Source organism: Pyrgilauda ruficollis, unplaced genomic scaffold, assembly GCF_017590135.1.
Source record: "Pyrgilauda ruficollis isolate IOZ18807 unplaced genomic scaffold, ASM1759013v1 scaffold97, whole genome shotgun sequence".
NCBI lineage: Eukaryota > Metazoa > Chordata > Aves > Passeriformes > Passeridae > Pyrgilauda > Pyrgilauda ruficollis.
The window spans coordinates 2,897,474-2,913,210 of NW_024531821.1; the positions used below are offsets into that span (position 1 = coordinate 2,897,474).

At 59.9% G+C, this 15,737-nt stretch overlaps 1 protein-coding gene across 3 annotated transcripts in view; it reads left to right on the plus strand.

Moving 5' to 3' along the window:
- The first annotated feature begins 6 nt into the window (after positions 1-6).
- Positions 7-15,737, plus strand: part of ARHGAP26 (Rho GTPase activating protein 26) — a 101,790-nt gene continuing 86,059 nt past the window's right edge. For all 3 annotated transcript variants that reach the window (XM_041489924.1, XM_041489923.1, XM_041489925.1), the window contains exon 1: positions 7-308. In XM_041489924.1, the coding sequence (XP_041345858.1) occupies positions 155-308 (154 nt within the window). In that variant the 5' untranslated portion in view covers positions 7-154. The remainder of the gene's footprint in view (positions 309-15,737) is intronic.

The window sequence follows — 15,737 nt, forward strand, 5'->3', positions numbered from 1 at the left end:
CCGCCCGGCCCCGCTCCCGGCTCGGCTCGGCCTGGCCCGGCACCGCGCTCCCGCCGCCCGCCCGCACCGGCGGCTGCGCGCCTCGCCGCGAGAGCCCTTCCCTTCTGCGTTTCCCCCGGATTTTTGCGTGCTTTCCCCCGCCGTGCCCGGCAGCATGGGGCTGCCGGCGCTGGAGTTCAGCGAGTGCTGCCTGGACAGTCCGCAGTTCCGGGAGCGGCTGCGCTCCCACGAGGCCGAGCTGGACAAGACCAACAAGTTCATCAAGGAGCTCATCAAGGACGGGAAATCGCTCGTCGCCGCCCTCAAGAGTAAGTGCGGGGCTGGGGGCGGCCCTGCGGGACCCCGCGACCCCCGCCCGGCCCCGGCCCTGCCCGCCCGGGGCTCCTCCAGCCGGGACCACCCGAGCCCCCGCTGCGGGGGACGGGGTGGCCGGGCCCCGCTCCCGCTCCCGGTCCCGCAGGACGTGCGGCGCTCCGGGATGAGCCTGGCAGGGTCCAGGGGGACACGCGTGCTCCTGGTTCTGGCCGTCGGCACACGCCCGGGCCTGGCCCTGCTCCGTCCGGGTGGGTCCGTCGGGGCGCGGGGTTCCGGGCCGGTCCATCGGGTGTGCGTGCCCGTGCTCCATTGGCACGCCTGTGGTTCTGGTTCTGGTTCTGGTTCTGGTTCTGGTTCTGGTTCTGGCCCGGCAGGTCCCTCGGGGCGCGCATCCTTCGGGAGCGGTTTTTGGGGCGGTGGGTTGGCGCCTGGCTCCCCTCGCCCCCCGTTCTCCTCTGTCCCGTGTCCGCTCAGGGTGGGGGTGCCCGGAGCCCCCCGTGGCTGTGCCCGGGCTGGCCCCTCCGGTGTGTCCCCTGTCGCCGTGGGGAAGCGGAGGTGGCTGCCAGGCTGCAGACCCGGGAGGAGCGGTCTGGGTGGGAGGGGGAGGCGGCGATGCAGGCGGTGGCTCCGGGGCTGGGGACACCCTCACCTGTGGCTGGCAGCGTCCCTGTCACCCCTGGTGCCCGGGCTGGGCTGCTGCTGTCCCCGCGGCCGGGGCTGGGGACACCTCTGCATGGCTCCCCGTGCCAGCGCTGGGTGGCTGTGCCCTCGGGTGCTGTGCTGGCTGGGCTGCTCCCCAAGCTGTGCCTCTGTTTCTGCTGTTCCCTCCTGGGGTCGTTGGGGTTTTCTCTGTTTTTAAGTTTCTTTAGCCCAAATCAAAGCGCTTCCCCATCCAGGGGGATGGCAGCACGCGTGGTCACCAGTCTGTGCCACGGGGTGACAGGGGCACGTCACAAGCACAGGTGCCATGGAGCCCCTGCAGCATCACCTGGCCAGGGTCGCTGTGGGGCTGTGGGACAGCGAGGTCACCCCAGGGTGCACGGGCAGGTGAAGCATTCCCAGCAGCCTGTCCATTCCCAGAAGGGCTGATTGCTGCTCCCTGCCCTTCTGATCTCACACCGAGCCCCAGCGGTGTAGCGCCTCTGTGCTGAAGTGGCAGCTGGTAACATCTGGCTTACAGGGACTCACTCCCATTGTACCAATTCTTGGCATTTGGGGTTAAAAGAATCTCAAACCCGACAGCTGTGGGTGCATTTGTGGTTCTGCAGGTCTGAGCTGTGTTCTGCTGTGGAGCGTTTGCTGAAGGCAGCACTGCCTGGCCCTGCCTGTAGCATTCATTTTATCCCAGAACAAATCCTACAGCACTGTCCTTCACAGAAAATGCATTTTGGGAGTGAGCTGCCGAGTCCCGAGGTGTCTCTGGGCTTAGTCAGTTAGCTTGTGGCAGCTGCTGGCTGAGGTGATGGCTGTGCTCCCGCCCTGGGCAGGCTGTGTGCAGTATTTTGGGGTGTGCTGGGATCCCCTGTGGCTGTCAGTGGGCTCCTGTGCCCTGGCCGTGGCCGTGCTGCACACCCCAGCACGGGCAGGAAGAACGCTCGCTGGCCTCTGGAGATAAGGATGTTTTTATGGCTGAATTGTTTTGTAGCTCCTATTGAATGTGTTCCTGGATTAGCCCTTAATTCCTGCACAGGGCTGGGGGGAGTTCCAGTGGTGCCCAGGCTGCGGGGACAGGAATAATGCTGATTCTGCTGCAGGGTAAATCAGTGCCTGCCTGCCCTGCTGCCACCTCCCCGGCACGTGTGGCACCGAGGTGGCCCCAGGACACTCTGGGGGAGGGTTTGGGCCATCTGGGGCAGGGCACTGCCCGGGAGGTTGGGAAGGGGTGTCCCCTCCCTGGCTGGGGAGCTCAGCCCTCTGTGCATCCTTCTCCTGCTGTAGGAGTGACTGCAGGGGCTGTGGGGCTGTGATGCCTCCGGCTGATCCCTGCTGCTGGGTGGGATCTGGGCTGGTGCTGGCTGGGATCTGGGCCAGCTCTGCCCACGGGTGTCACCCTCAGTGTGTGCCAGGTCCCAGGTCTGTTGTGTGAGCCCTTACAGACCATTCCAGTGCCCAGCAGCAGGGATGGAGATGTTCCAGGGGTGGGGAGCTGCTGTGCTGCCTGTTGCTGGTTGTTGTATCTGTGCCACTGCTGCAGGGGCTGGGATGTCACCCCTGTGAGCCAGTGCAGACCTGGGGCCCTTCCTGACTGTGACCAGGGGCTTGCTTTTCTTAGCCAGCTTTTATTTTTTAGTGGTGTTTCCAGGTGGTTTTGGTTTGTCTCCCTATGGCTGGGCATGGTGGCCTTATCTCACTGCTGTTGTCTCCGTGCTGCTCCTCACGAGGCCGTGGAGCTGGGCAGGCCTGGGGGCAGCAGACCCCTGGCTCAGGACGTGCTGCCTGTGGCCTGGGGGGTCCTGGGGGTGTCTGGGCCCTTGGGCAGTGTGACTGCCTGCAGCCAGAGTTATGTGAGGTCTTTGCAATATCCTCTCTCCTTTTCCTTCCTCTTGCCTTTTTCTGCTGAACGTTTCACATCCTCTTTGTACGAAGGCAGGCGTGGGGAGAACGTGTAACTGGTGTTGGTGAGGGGCTGCTGGGGCTGGGTGGAGGGGAGGAAGATGAGGAGGGAGGAAGAGCCCTCTGCAGAGCTGGGCAGGAGCAACAGCACGGGCATGCAGGGATGGTGAGACAGGAGTAAGGACACGGAACAAAGTCTCTGCCAGCGTTTGTGAAAGGGCTGCTCTGCCCTGCCTTTGCCCTCAGTGTAGGTACAGAGAGAAATAGGAATGATTCACAGCACTTTCTCCTTCCCTGAGAAGAAAGAATAAATTCACAAGGTTGAAAATGATCCTCATTTGCTGAAGGGCTGGTCTTGCTAAATATCCTCAGCTGCCAAGGGCATCTCTGGAGTGTGTGTGTCTGTGTGTACATAAATGCTGTTGGATCTTTTTCCCCCAGTGAGTTTCTGTGCCTGTTTCCATTGTCTCCCTTTGCTGCTTGGCTGGTATTCAGTGACCTGGTTTTCAGCAAAACGTGTCCCTCTTCCTCCCTGATCCACCATCCATAAATTATTCAGAAAGTTTTGCAGATGCAGAGACTTCAAGTGTGACATAAATAATGAACTCGAAGCCTGGATGCCGTGAAACTCGTTCTCCAGCACAGGAGCTGTGCTGACCATCAGGACCAGGGATGCTGAAGGATTTGATCCCTTTGCATGTCCCTGTGGCTGTGTGGGGGCCAGGCAGGCAGCCAGTGGCTCATCCCTGTGCTGGCATCACCTCCAGCCCCTGTGCTGGCACGGAGGGGGAGCTGGAGCCCGGGCACACAGATGGTGAAGTGGAGATGCCCACAGCTTGCTTTGGGAAACAAACAGCACACCTAGGGATGGAGGATGTGGGGGAGCAGGGGCTGCCAGCCATCGCCTCCCCCAGGCTGAGCCTGGCACCCTCCTCCTCCTCTCCTCCTCCTCCTCTCCTCCTCTCCTCCTCCTCCTCCTCCCTGTGCTGCCAGGCGCCGTGTCCCGGTGGCGATGGGGCTGTTGTCCCCTTCAGGCACTGGGTGCAGCCTGGTGCCCTGCCACGTTTCTGCTGGTTTGTTTTCCTTCTTCCAACTCCAGGCACTAATTTGAAGCCACCAAACCCGTCCACGCCCCGGCTGCTGCCATGCTCCCACGGCACAAGCTGCAATTTGTGTGCTGGGGCTGGGCTGGCTCTGTGAGCCCCCTCCCCACGAGGGCACATGGGCTGGGTCCTGGTGGGGCTGTGCCATGCCCTGGGCTCCCATGGGAGAGGCACAGCTGGGCTGGTTTGGTGTTTTGGGTCCCTTTTGCTGCTTTGGGTCCCTTTTCCTTTTGCTGCTTTGGGTCCCTTTTCCTGTTGCTGCTTTGGGTCCCTTTTCCTTTTGCTGCTTTGGGTCCCTTTTGCTGCTTTGGGTCCCTTTTCCTTTTGCTGTTTTTCTGGCCAGGTCACTGCAGAGCTGCAGCAAGGGGGTGATGCTGGGCTGGACCTGCATCCTGCAATGCCTGGGGACTCCTCTGGCCCTGCTGGCTTCCTGGGGCACATGCTGTGGCACTGTCCCACAGGTCCCATGCCAGCTGTGCCCCCCAGCAGCGTGTGCCATGCTGGCTGTGGGGACAGCTGGGGGTTGCCCCTGCTCCCAGCTGAGGTTTGCTGTCAGAGAGGTGTGGTGTCCCTTCTGTCTGTCCTGCAGGGTGTGATTTTAATGAGCTGCCCCCTGGGCTGACCCCTGTGTGCCTGCACTGTCCTGTGCTGCCACCGTGGGAAATGCCAGCAGGGATTTTGCTGCAGCTCTGGGGTGTTTCCTGGGGCACGTCCTGCTCCGGGGCTGCTGTGCAGCTCTGAGTGTGCCCTGGGGTGCTGGGGTCGTTCCTGGTGCTGCTGCTGGTGTTCCAGACTCAGGGATGTGCTTGCACATGGGGTCTGTTCCACATCTCTGCAGCTTCCTGCTGCAGCTGAGCCTGGATGAGGTGTCTGTGCCCGAGGCTGTGGGGTGGCAGTGCCTGTCCTGGATGGAGCTGGAGCTGGATCTGCAACACACCGCAAGCGAAAGTGAAACTTTTGCCCAGTGTTTACTTAATTCCCTTTTTACACAACAAGGCTTGGGCGGGCGATAAGGAAACCGGCCGGGATTGCTCACTTTGCCACTTTGTCATTGCCTTTGCCATCCTGCCCCCCATGGCCCTGGCTCAGCTCACTCTGTCCCCCTGGGAGTGGGTCTGGGGGAGCCCTGGCTGGTGGGCAAAGGGCAGGAGCTCGGGCTGCTGTGCACTGGAGAAAGACTTGGGTGTGCTGGAGCACGATCCCAGTCTGGGGCTGCTTTTAGCCTGCTGCCAGCTGGGGTGACAGCTCCTTGTGCCCCAGGTGTTTGGTGCTGGGGAGGAGGAATCCAAAGCCCATCTCACGTTATTTTCATCCTTCTTGCTCTTCTGGTCCCTGAAGAAAACAAGTCGCAGCCCAAACCCTCTCACCAGCTTTGCACAGAGGGATCAAGGTGCAGAGGTTGAGGTCTGGCCTTTCCAGGGGCAGCCCCTGTTGGTGCAAAGCTGCGTGCTCAGAGCTGTGCTCCTGCCCAGCACAGCTGGGCTCTGCAGGCTCCAGGCTGGAGGAGAAGGAGCCTTGTGCTTCCTGGAGGGTGCAAAGCCAGCGGGCACCACCTGGCTGGGTTGCTGTGACCGCTGGCACTCGGTTCTGCTGGGGTTGTGCCTGAGAAATGGGGCTGGGCTGGGGCTGTGGGGCAGCCCAGGTGAGTCCCCTGCAGCTGCACAGCCTCCCTGTGTCTGGGTCTCCCTCCCTCCCTGTGTCTGCCCAGCGCAGGAGCTGCTGCCTTGCTGCAGGCAGATTTCCTGGAGCATCCATGCGTTCCCCACGGAGCTCCTTCCACGCTTGGAGGGGCAGGGGGGGTTCCTGCCTGCCCCCCCAGGCTCCCCTGGGCTCTCCCTCTGCCTTGCAAACCACAGGGAAAGCACGTGGCTTTGGGTTTGGCTGGTGAAATGATTTACTTTGATTTTTTTCCTGCTTTGTTCACCCAGCCGAGGTGTAATGTGTAACAAGGCTCTCCTGTGTCAGGGTGCATTTTCCCCCTCTTCATTCCTGTAGGAAACAGTTGATGCAGGGAATACTTTGAGGAGGGATATGGTTATGGCTCAGCCAGTCCTGCACCAGCAGAGCCAGAGGCACCAAGGGCTTCTCCTCCTTTGCATGACCTGTGTGGCTTGTGCAGCCACATCCTTAATAACTTGTCTGGGATTTTATTCAAATGAGGGGTAGGACAGGTGGTAATACTGAGCTTCAGTTTTGGCACAAGTTGATCCTCCTCTTCCTCGCTAGTGGAAATTAGCAGCAGGAGCATATTCCTGCTTGGGAGGGGCTCTTTGTGCTGGTGGCTCTGCACTGTGAGCCCTGGAGGCACCGTTGTGCCAGCAGGGCTGGCTCCAGGGGGCTGCACACTTATCCCACCCCAGTGGCAGAGGGAACTCCCTGCCTGGATGCTGCAGTGTGCCCTGCCGTGGCTGTGATCCATGCAGGAGGATCCTCACACCCAGGAATGTTCCCTGGATCCCCAGGGAACATTCTCCACCTCCCAGGGGATCCCAGCCCAGCCACGACCCCGCAGTGCTGGCAGGTTTGGGGGCTGATGGTGGGAGCCAGGGAGGGGTCCTGGGCTCCTGCAGGAGGCACTGGGTGGGTGCTGTGGGGCTGGGCTGGGCTGGAGCTGTCAGCAGCACTGACAGGGAGCCCCGTGAGCAGGGTTGGGGTGTGCAGGACAGCCTGTGCTCATGATTGCATCTTTTACTGTGCTGACAGAGGCTCGTTAACAGGGCTGGGAGATCTCTGTAATTGGGAGCGTGCCACAGAGCACCTCTGGGCACATGTCCCGATAGCTGGGATGGGGACAGAGGAGCTGCAGGGCCTGTGCTGAGCTCGTGTGCCATGCCAGGCTAAACCCAGCCCTTTGGGATGGCAGGGGATGGCCTGGGATAAAGGGCAGCTCTGAGGGGCAGGGGCTGGCACTGCCAGAGCTGGAGGAGGCTGAGGGTGCACACCTGTGTGCAGGGAGGGACTCTGGGCAGGGGATGTGAAGGGCCAGGCTGGATGTCCCTGTGTTCCTCCAGCACCAGGAGTCACCCACAAACTGTGTCCTGCTCATGCTTCCAGCATGGAGCAGATTTGCCTGATTTGGGTCAGGAGGCTGTTTTCCCAAGGCTGCAGATGTGATGGCACAGCTTGAATCGTCTGTCTCCGTTTGTTTCTGCAGTGCTGCCAGAGCGAGAGGTGTGTGGCATCACCTGCGGCGTGTGTGGCGTCACCTGTGGCACGTGTGGCATCACCTGTGTGCCCTGGACACGGGCTGGGAGCGGTGGGCTCTGTAGGTTTCCCTTTTGGGTTTCCCTTTTCCCCTCAGCTTTGCTGCAGCTCGCAGTGACGCTGGGATTCGAGTGCGGAGATGCCGTTCCCATGGTTGCTGTGCGGGGTGGGAGGCGGCGGTGCCGCTGTCCCTGTGCTCTCTGCAGGTTGGCACACGTGGTGCTTCTCCGGCTGATTCAGTGCCAGGCATGGCATGGGGCAAGTCGCTTCTGCCCTTGCTGTCTGCCAGACCCCTCCCCAGCTGGTAAAGGGGGGCCACCAACCCCTTTGTTTGCACCCTAAAATCGTGCTGTGCTTCTCCCTGAAGCCCAGGAGCCACGAAGCAGGGCAGGGCTGCTCAGGGGTTGGCATTCCTGCACAGGACAGAGGGGCTTCAGTCCCCCCACCGTGTCCAGGGGGCAACAGCGGTGCCAGTGTGGCCAAGCACACCCTGTGGTCGTGGTTTGGGGCATCCTGGGCCCCTTTGCAGCACCCAGCAGCGGGACAGCGGGGGACGGGCTGTGCCAGGCATCCTGGCTGGGCTGGGTTACTTCATCCCTGCCTTTTCCCAGCGCTGGGATGAGTCGCTGTAGCGTGACCGTGGTGGGTGGGAGGGGAGGCAGAGCGAGGGGGAGCTCGTAGGGAACCTGCACAGCTTGGAAACCTGCACAGCTTGTTCACTCTGCTGTGAATCATCCCCCTCGTCCTCCCCCGGGCACGCGAGCGGCTGTCACCGCCGGCGGGGACAGGCATGTTTTCCCTGTCTTCCTGGGACAGGGATGCTTTCCCTGTTTTCCTGGGACAGGGATGCTTTCCCTGTCTTCCTGGGACAGGGATGCTTTCCCTGTTTTCCTGGGATGGGGATGTTTTTCCTGTCTTCCTGGGACAGGGATGCTTTCCCTGTTTTCCTGGGATGGGGATGCTTTCCCAGTTTTCCTGGGACAGGCATGTTTTCTCAGTTTTCCTGGGGCAGGGATGCTTTCTCTGTTTTCCTGGGGCAGGGATGCTTTCCCAGTTTTCCTGGCATGCTCCCCACGTCAAAGGTGCTTCCACCTGCTCCATGTGAGTGCTGGTGGCCCTGGGCCTGTGGGCTCTGACCAGGGCGGATCTTTAGGGCATCCCCCGGCTGTTAATGGCAAGGATGGTCTCCATCCCTGCTGTTAATGCCAAGGATGTTAATGCCAGGGATGGTCTCCAGCATGGCTTGGAGGAGCTGGGATTTGGCTCCTCTGCCTCGGCTCCCAGCGGGAGCTGGGGGTCCTGGGGTGCAGGGGGTGTGCTGGGATGCTCTGTGCCGTGGGGACTGAGGGGAAGGGGATGTGTGTGCCATGGGGACTGAGGGAAGGGGATGCTCTGTGCCATGGTGACTGAGATGTCTGTGCCATGGGGAATGAGGGGGATGCCTGTGCCATGGGGACTGAGATGCCTGTGCCATGGGGACTGAGGGGAAGGGGATGTCTGTGCCATGGGGACTGAGGGGGATGCCTGTGCCGTGGGGACTGAGGGAAGGGGATGCCTGTGCCATGGTGACTGAGATGTCTGTGCCATGGGGAATGAGGGGGATACCTGCATGGGGACTGAGGGGATGCCTGTGCCATGGGGACTGAGGGGATGCCTGTGCCGTGCTGCCAGGCGGGTTTCCAGCCAGAGCTGGGGGAAGCACAGCAGCCTCCAGACCATCTGTCCCTGGCACGTGGAGCAGCGGGCACAGCATGGGGACCGGGGGGCAGCAAGGGCTGGGGGCTGCCCCCTCAGGCTGCCCTGCCCTCTGCACCCTCAGCAGCGCTGGGAGCAGCCTGGGACAGAGCAAGGTGCAGTGAGATGAGCTTTGAGGTCGCTTCCAACCCAATCCAGTCTGGGATCCCATGATCCACAATGAGGGAAGCGTGAGGGGTTCTCTGGGCCGAGTGACCTGTAAAAAGAGCTGGCGTGTGCCTTTTCCTAGCACTGCCTGCCACGCTGTCCCTTTGCTGGATTTTCTTTCTTTTTCTCGCTGAAGCAGCGTCTGTCCAGAGCCATGCCCTCACTGAGTGCTGGTTGCTAAGCAATGTTTTACAAAAAAACCCAACCATTGCACAGCAGAGCGTTGGGTGTCTCTCCCACGAATTCTAGGGGAAAGCCTGGGTTAAAGGCAGCGATTTCTTCCTGGAAAGGGTGGTCAGATACTGGAACAGGTTACCCAGGGCAGTGGTGGAGTCACCATGCTGGAGGGGTTTTACAGATGACGACAGTGGTGATTGTTGGCTTTGGCAGTGCAGGGGGAACAGCAGGATGTGAGAATCTTGGAGGGTTTTTCCCACCTAAGCTATTCCATGGTTCTGTGCTACACCCTGTGCTGTGCATCCCTGTCCTCACCCTGCGTGCCTCCCTAAGCTCCACTAGAGATTTTAATTTATATTTCTCTTTTCCTGCCGAAGCAGGAAAAATTGACTCACTTGCCACTGATGTTCGTGCAAGCACAGTGGGATTTTTCCTGTTCTTACAGCTGAGGTGGAGGAGCACCGGCGACAAAAGGATTTCCGCAGCCTCCTTGGCAGGAGAAGGAAGGAGCTTGTGCAGAGCAGCTTCTGCAGGGGCTGGGGGCTGGGGGCTGACCCTGCTCCCTGCCCTGGCTCTGGGCAGGAGCTGCTGCCTCTGGGATGGGGACAGGGAGGGGGACAAGGGAGGCACTGCCCCGTGCCATGGCTGGGAGTGCCAGGATGGCCTCCTGTCCTTCCTGCCCGCGGGGACAGGGCGTTGGTCCCCTCCCCACCTGGGGCACGGGGGTCCCCGGGGACCCCAATGCTTTGGTGCCTGCCCCTTGGGAAATCAAGCGGGCTCCCTGTGGCCCACCTATTAGCTAATTAGATTTAATAACTAACTAATCCAGAGGCAGGGCCAGTGCCTGAGGCAATCTGCTCGGCCTGGCGGGGTCTGGCAGGGGCTCTGCCACAGCCCCCCCTGCCAGTCCCCCTTCTGCTCCACTAATGGGCATTGCCTGGGTCAGGAGCAAATTTCTTCTGGATTAGTGTCCTCTAAATCGATTAGCTGTCTCGGGCAGGGCGTTCTGTCCTAATGAAATGTGATTCCAGGCTCCAGTCGATGAAATATTGTGGTAACAAGGGTAAAGTCATCTGCAGCCTTCCTGTGGGTCGTGTCAGGGTTTGGAGAGGAATCACAGAAATGTATGATGACTGAGGATGGAAATGACCTCTAAGATTATCAAGTCCAACCTGTGGCCCATCACCATCTTGTCAACCAGCCCTGAGCACAGAGTGCCACATCCAGTCCTTCCTTGGACACCTCCAGGCATGGGGGCTCCACCACCTCCCTGGGCAGCCCCTTCCAATGACTGACCATTCTTTCCAGGAAGAAATTTCTCCTGATGCCCAGCCTGAACCTCTCCTGGCACTTGGAGGAGAAGCTGCAATTACTGGAGCAGTGTTCTGCTGATAGGGACCGACCTGCACGCCCCAGTGAGGGAACTGGGGGCCGTGGGGAGCTGTGAGTAAAGCATGGCACTTCCATCCTGCCCTCAGAGGCATTTACTCACAGGTGTAAGGCTGCAGGCATTCACATGACCTGCCTGGGGCAGTGGCAGTGGGCAGTGTGCAGGTGGAGGAGAAATGCAATATTCAAAATCCTGGTTTGGGAATAGCGGTCAGGGACTGGGGTTTGAAGGTCAGGCACTCGGTGCAGTGGGACAGCTGTGCTCAGCAGGTCTGACATCTCTGAGCCAGCACTGTGCCCAAATCCCTGGCCTGACTGGGACACAGGGATTTTCAGTGCTGCTTCCTCACATTGTGTGCTCGGGCAGCCGGCTGCCCGTGGAAATGCCAGCCGGGGCGGTAATTTTCCATTTCATTACCATGTCCCTGATGTTTTCCAGGCACTTAAGCTGTTGCCTGTGTTTGCTGTTTGGATGCATCCCTCCTCTGTGTTGGAGTGGTGAATATTTACATTTGATTTTATTCGGAGACCCTCCCTGCTCCCACCTGAGCTCCTCCTGCTCCGACGCCTGGCTCCCTGCCTGGCAAACTCTGGGCTGCAGGTTGGGACGGGCCGGGGGATTCTGCCATGAAACAACACCAGGATGTGAACAAAAATTAGCATAGGGAAAAGTGCCAGACGTGGGAGCTGGGTGGGGAAGTGGAGAAATCCCGTTTTATTTTGTTTTGCTGCTAAGTGCACGGAACGCTCCGTGTCCAGACTGGGGATGGCATCCGGGGGATGCTGCCCTGTGCTGGGGGCAGGTGGGCTGTGCCCCTCCAGGAGCTGCAGGCAGTGATGCTCTGGGGGCTGTGGGATGTTGCCATGTTCATGCAGAGCACCAGGAAGCCCCCTGGGCAGGGGTCACCAGGGGCTCTGCTCAGTGCTGGGGTTCTGCTGATCCCACGTGCTGCTGCTCTGCACGGTGATGGTCAGCCTGGAAGCTGCCTGCCAGGGTGGTGGTCCCTGGCTTCGGGCCCCTTTTCTTCCAGGGCCATCCTGGGGGTATGGAGTGGTTGCCAGGGCTGCCAGGAGGGCTCTGGCAGTCTGGTGTTTCTCTGAGCCCCACTGCTCCTTGCTGGGAGTGAGGACTCGTGTTGGGCTGTGCCTCCCTGCAGCTGCACACATCTGTCTCCTCAGGCTCTCCAGGAATGGGAAGCCTTTCCAGGGGTAGTTTACATCATTCCTGGGTTTTGTTTCCTGCGTGTCCTGGCTGCAGGCAGGGCAGGCTCTGCTGCCTGGCACCTGTGGCTGCCCACACAGGCAGTGCCCAGAGCTCCTGGTCACTGCAGGTGCCATCGCTGCCCTTTGTCCCCACCTGGCATCACCACTCTCCCCACAGTGGTCTCTGAGTCAGGAGCTGCTGCAGCTCCTTAAAATAACCTGATTAATGCAGAGCAGGGGCAGGGCCAGGCTGTGCTGGGCACAGGACAGAGCACTTCACTTTGGAGTGGTTCCTGCAGAAAGTCCTGTTTGGGCAAGGGGAGAACATCCTCCAGGGTTTCCATGTGGGACAGCTGGGAGTCTGCCAAGTCTTCCTTTCCTGGTGGGATGGAGAGGTCTTTGCTTGTTGGTTCACATGCCCAGGGCTGAAGTCCCTCCAGGTGGGACCCTTGGTGAGGGGCACTTCATTAACTGTGTCGGGGACACTTCATCTACTGCATCATTAACCCATCCCTGCTGCCTGGACCAGCTTCTCTCCTGCCAGTGTCACAGCCCTGGTGACCCTGAGGGGGCAGAGGCAGAGCTGTTTGCATGAGCTGGTGTCTGCAGTGTCTCGGCCCCTGTGAGACAAAGATGGGACTCAGACAGTGCCTTTGTTGCAGTATGACTTGATGGGTGAGTGCTGAGAAAAGCTGAACAGGAAGGATGGAGAGAGGCTGAGAGACCTCTGCCTCTGTGGCACAGCAGGCTCAGCACTGGGCTCAGGGCTCCAGAGCCTGAGGAAGTCCAGGGCTGATTCATGGCTGAGAAGTGGGGCAGAGGGGCAAAGGTTGCTGTTGACCATCAACTCCCTCAAAGCAGGGGAAAACAGGAGGGTGGCTGGAGCAGAGGGGGTTGAGGGAAGTGGTTTCTTGCCTTGGTGCTGCTGCAGCCCTGGCCCTGCTGCAGGATGTCACACTGGACACACTGGCAGCTTGGGACCTGCTGGTCCTCCTGGCTTCATTTCCCTTGGATCTCCAGTGCCTTCCATCAGGAATCTTGGGAAGCTTTGCAGAGACATCCTGGCCTGGCAAAGCTCCCCAGATAACTCGGAGCATTACTGATTTGGGGGTGACATGACGACGTGCTGGGCTGGTGGGGATAATTTTAGCTGTGCAGCCAGGCAGCCCTTCCAAGGGATAACTTTGTTTTTCACGAAGTGCAGAACCTTTATCTCTTAAAATACCGTGGAAATAATTCATGTCTTCAGCGTGCTGCTCCGCTCTGGCGCGCTGCTGGAGCGTGGTCAGGGGTGCCATTCAGCACACAGAGGGTTCTCTGTCCCCTGGCAGCGCTGCCCTGCGGTGCCAGCTGAGCGTGTGCATCCAGGCAGACGGGGATGCCTCGGCTGGCAGCAGTGCCAGCGCTCCCCTGGCTGCAGGGCAGGGCTGGGGCACCTCCTGCACCTGCACTCCTGGAGCGTCTTGGACAGAGCTTCGGGTTATTTTGTGTTCTGGCGCATCTGAGCAGTTTTGGGTTTTTTTGCTTGAAGTGTGGTGTGTAGGGAATGTGTGCTTGTAAACATCCCGTGGAAATGAAGGGCTGGGATTTGGCCTTCCTGGGTGTGCTGCTGAGACAAGGCTCAGCTGGAGGCTGTGTGTGTGGAAAAGGCACCAAAATGGGGTCTGGGGGGCTGTGGGGCCACTCAGGGATGCTCTCCCTGCCTTGGGGGTCCTGCCTGGGGTGACTGCAGGGACTGTGCCCGTGGCCCTGGTCCTTGGGGTCACCTTGCTGTCTTTGGCACCCTCTGACCTCCATCTGTGGCATGTGCCAAGCCTCTCCACGGGCTGTTGTGCAGAACATGATGGCAGAAGCTGTGCTGGAGGTGGGGTGGGCTCTGCCCATCTGCTTTTATATATTTGCTCATGATGATTCAGAGGGGGAACCTGCCAGCAGCTGCCGTCCCATCCTAAATCACTGATTAACTCCAACCACCTGGTGGAGAGGTTGTTTAATAAACAAATCAGTGCTAATTCTGCATGGGGGTGACTCTGGGACCGGGCCAGGCCCAGAGGACCGCGGGAGCAGGGCTTTGCTGACCTTGCTGGGAAGCGCAGAGAGGGGATTTAAACCTTGTGGAGCAAACGAAGCGTTCCGTGCTGCTGGTGCTGACCCCAGCGCTGCGAGGGCTGGGGCCGGGCGGGTGAAGCTCCGAACTGGCAGCTGCACATGCAGCTTTCAGGCACGAGGTTCTTGTTGCTGGATTCCTGCACGAACTGCGGGGCCAGGTTGGACAGATGCAGAACACTCCGAGCATCCGCGGGCAGAGCCCAGCTGGCCATTCCCAGCTCTGACCTTGCCCAAAGGCCCTCCCTGGGTAGCCCTGAGCTGCAGGAGTGTTGTGTGAGCCCAGAAAGGGTGCTGTGCTGCAGCCCTGGCTGGCTGTGGGGACAGACACCACATTGCTGCTTTCTGAGCACCCTTGGAAAGGCAGGCTGTAATCCGGTGCTGATTAGAGTGGCTGTTCCCTGGATTACCCATCCCGGCTGGCCCCTGCGTGCCTGGGGAGCTGTGGAGGTGCTGTGTCCTGTTCCCTGCAGCCAAATGAGGGCTGGAAGTGGTGGTCTGCCCTGCTTGGGGCAAGGGGCAGCTGGTGGGACTGACATTGTCCTCCTGTCCCTCTGCAGGGGCTTGCAGGGGACAGACAGCCCGAGCCTGCTGTTCCTGCTGCTCTTTGCTGTGGGGGAAGGAAGGGGCAGGAGTCTCAGTTCCTGTTGTCCACTTGAACAGTAAATACAGGCTATTAAGCAGTTTTCTTTGCAGGAAGTGTAGAAATCCTGCTCCGTGTGAGCACAGCCTCTGGCAGAGCCCAGAGCCCCGAGCAGCAGCATCCTCTGCTCCCCCTCTTAGCAGCATTAACCCTTCATGGCCAGACTCAGGCCACCCATCCTGCTGCTTCTCCCCCTGTCCTGGGTCCAGCTGAGCCAGAGCTTTCTGCTCTTTCCAGCTTATGCAGCAGACTGGCTGCAGAGTCAGCTCTGGGGAGAGCTCCCAGCTCTGAGCCAGCAGGTTCACTTTTCCCTGGCTGACCTGATCTTTCCAGCACAGGACCAGGCAGGGGGGGACATTTGTCTTCCTGACATCTCAGTTTGATGTGTTGTGGTTCCCTCAGTGTCCTAGCTGTCGTTTCTGGGGTGCTGACTGCAGACCTGGGGTCACCCCATAGTGCCCGGGCTGCTTCACTCATGGAGGAGGGGTGGGAAATCATGACACAATCCTTTACAAATGGCCTTTTTCAGCAGTTCCAAATTCCTTTGGAAGAGGCTTTTTATGTAAGAAGCAACCACTTCAGTCTCCTTGTAGTAACAGCAACCACTTCCCAGAAAGACTGAACTCTCAGTAGCTGAGGAGGAGGAGGGGGACACAGGGAGCACGGTGTGCTGCCTGGCTGCTGATCCCCTGCAGGATTCCTGGGGCTGCACAAGGTCCCTTCAGGCAGGTTTGGAGCCCTGGAGCTGGAGGTGCATGGCTGGGATGGAATTCAGCCAGCAGATGCCCGGCTCCCTGGCTGCAGAGGGAGGAGGAAAGTGGGGTGACCCCTGGGCTGGTGTGAGGGAGCAGGGACAGCCAGAGGGGTTATCTGAGGCTGCTTCCAGGAAAGGCTGCTGCCCTCTGACCTGCTGGGAGCTGTCCCTGTTCCTGCTCTTCCTGAGGAGGGTGTCGAGGGTGCAGTGGATGGGGAGGATGCGTCACTTTTAACAGGATATTTTGTTTAGATCCTTGGTGGCTGGAGCTGTGCAGGTGGACTTGTGTGTGCCAGTGTTCTGTCAAGGGGACTTTCCTGAAGGGATTGTCCCATCCTCACCAGCCCGGGTGGGAAAAGGGAGCCACGAGAGGTGATGGTGATGACGA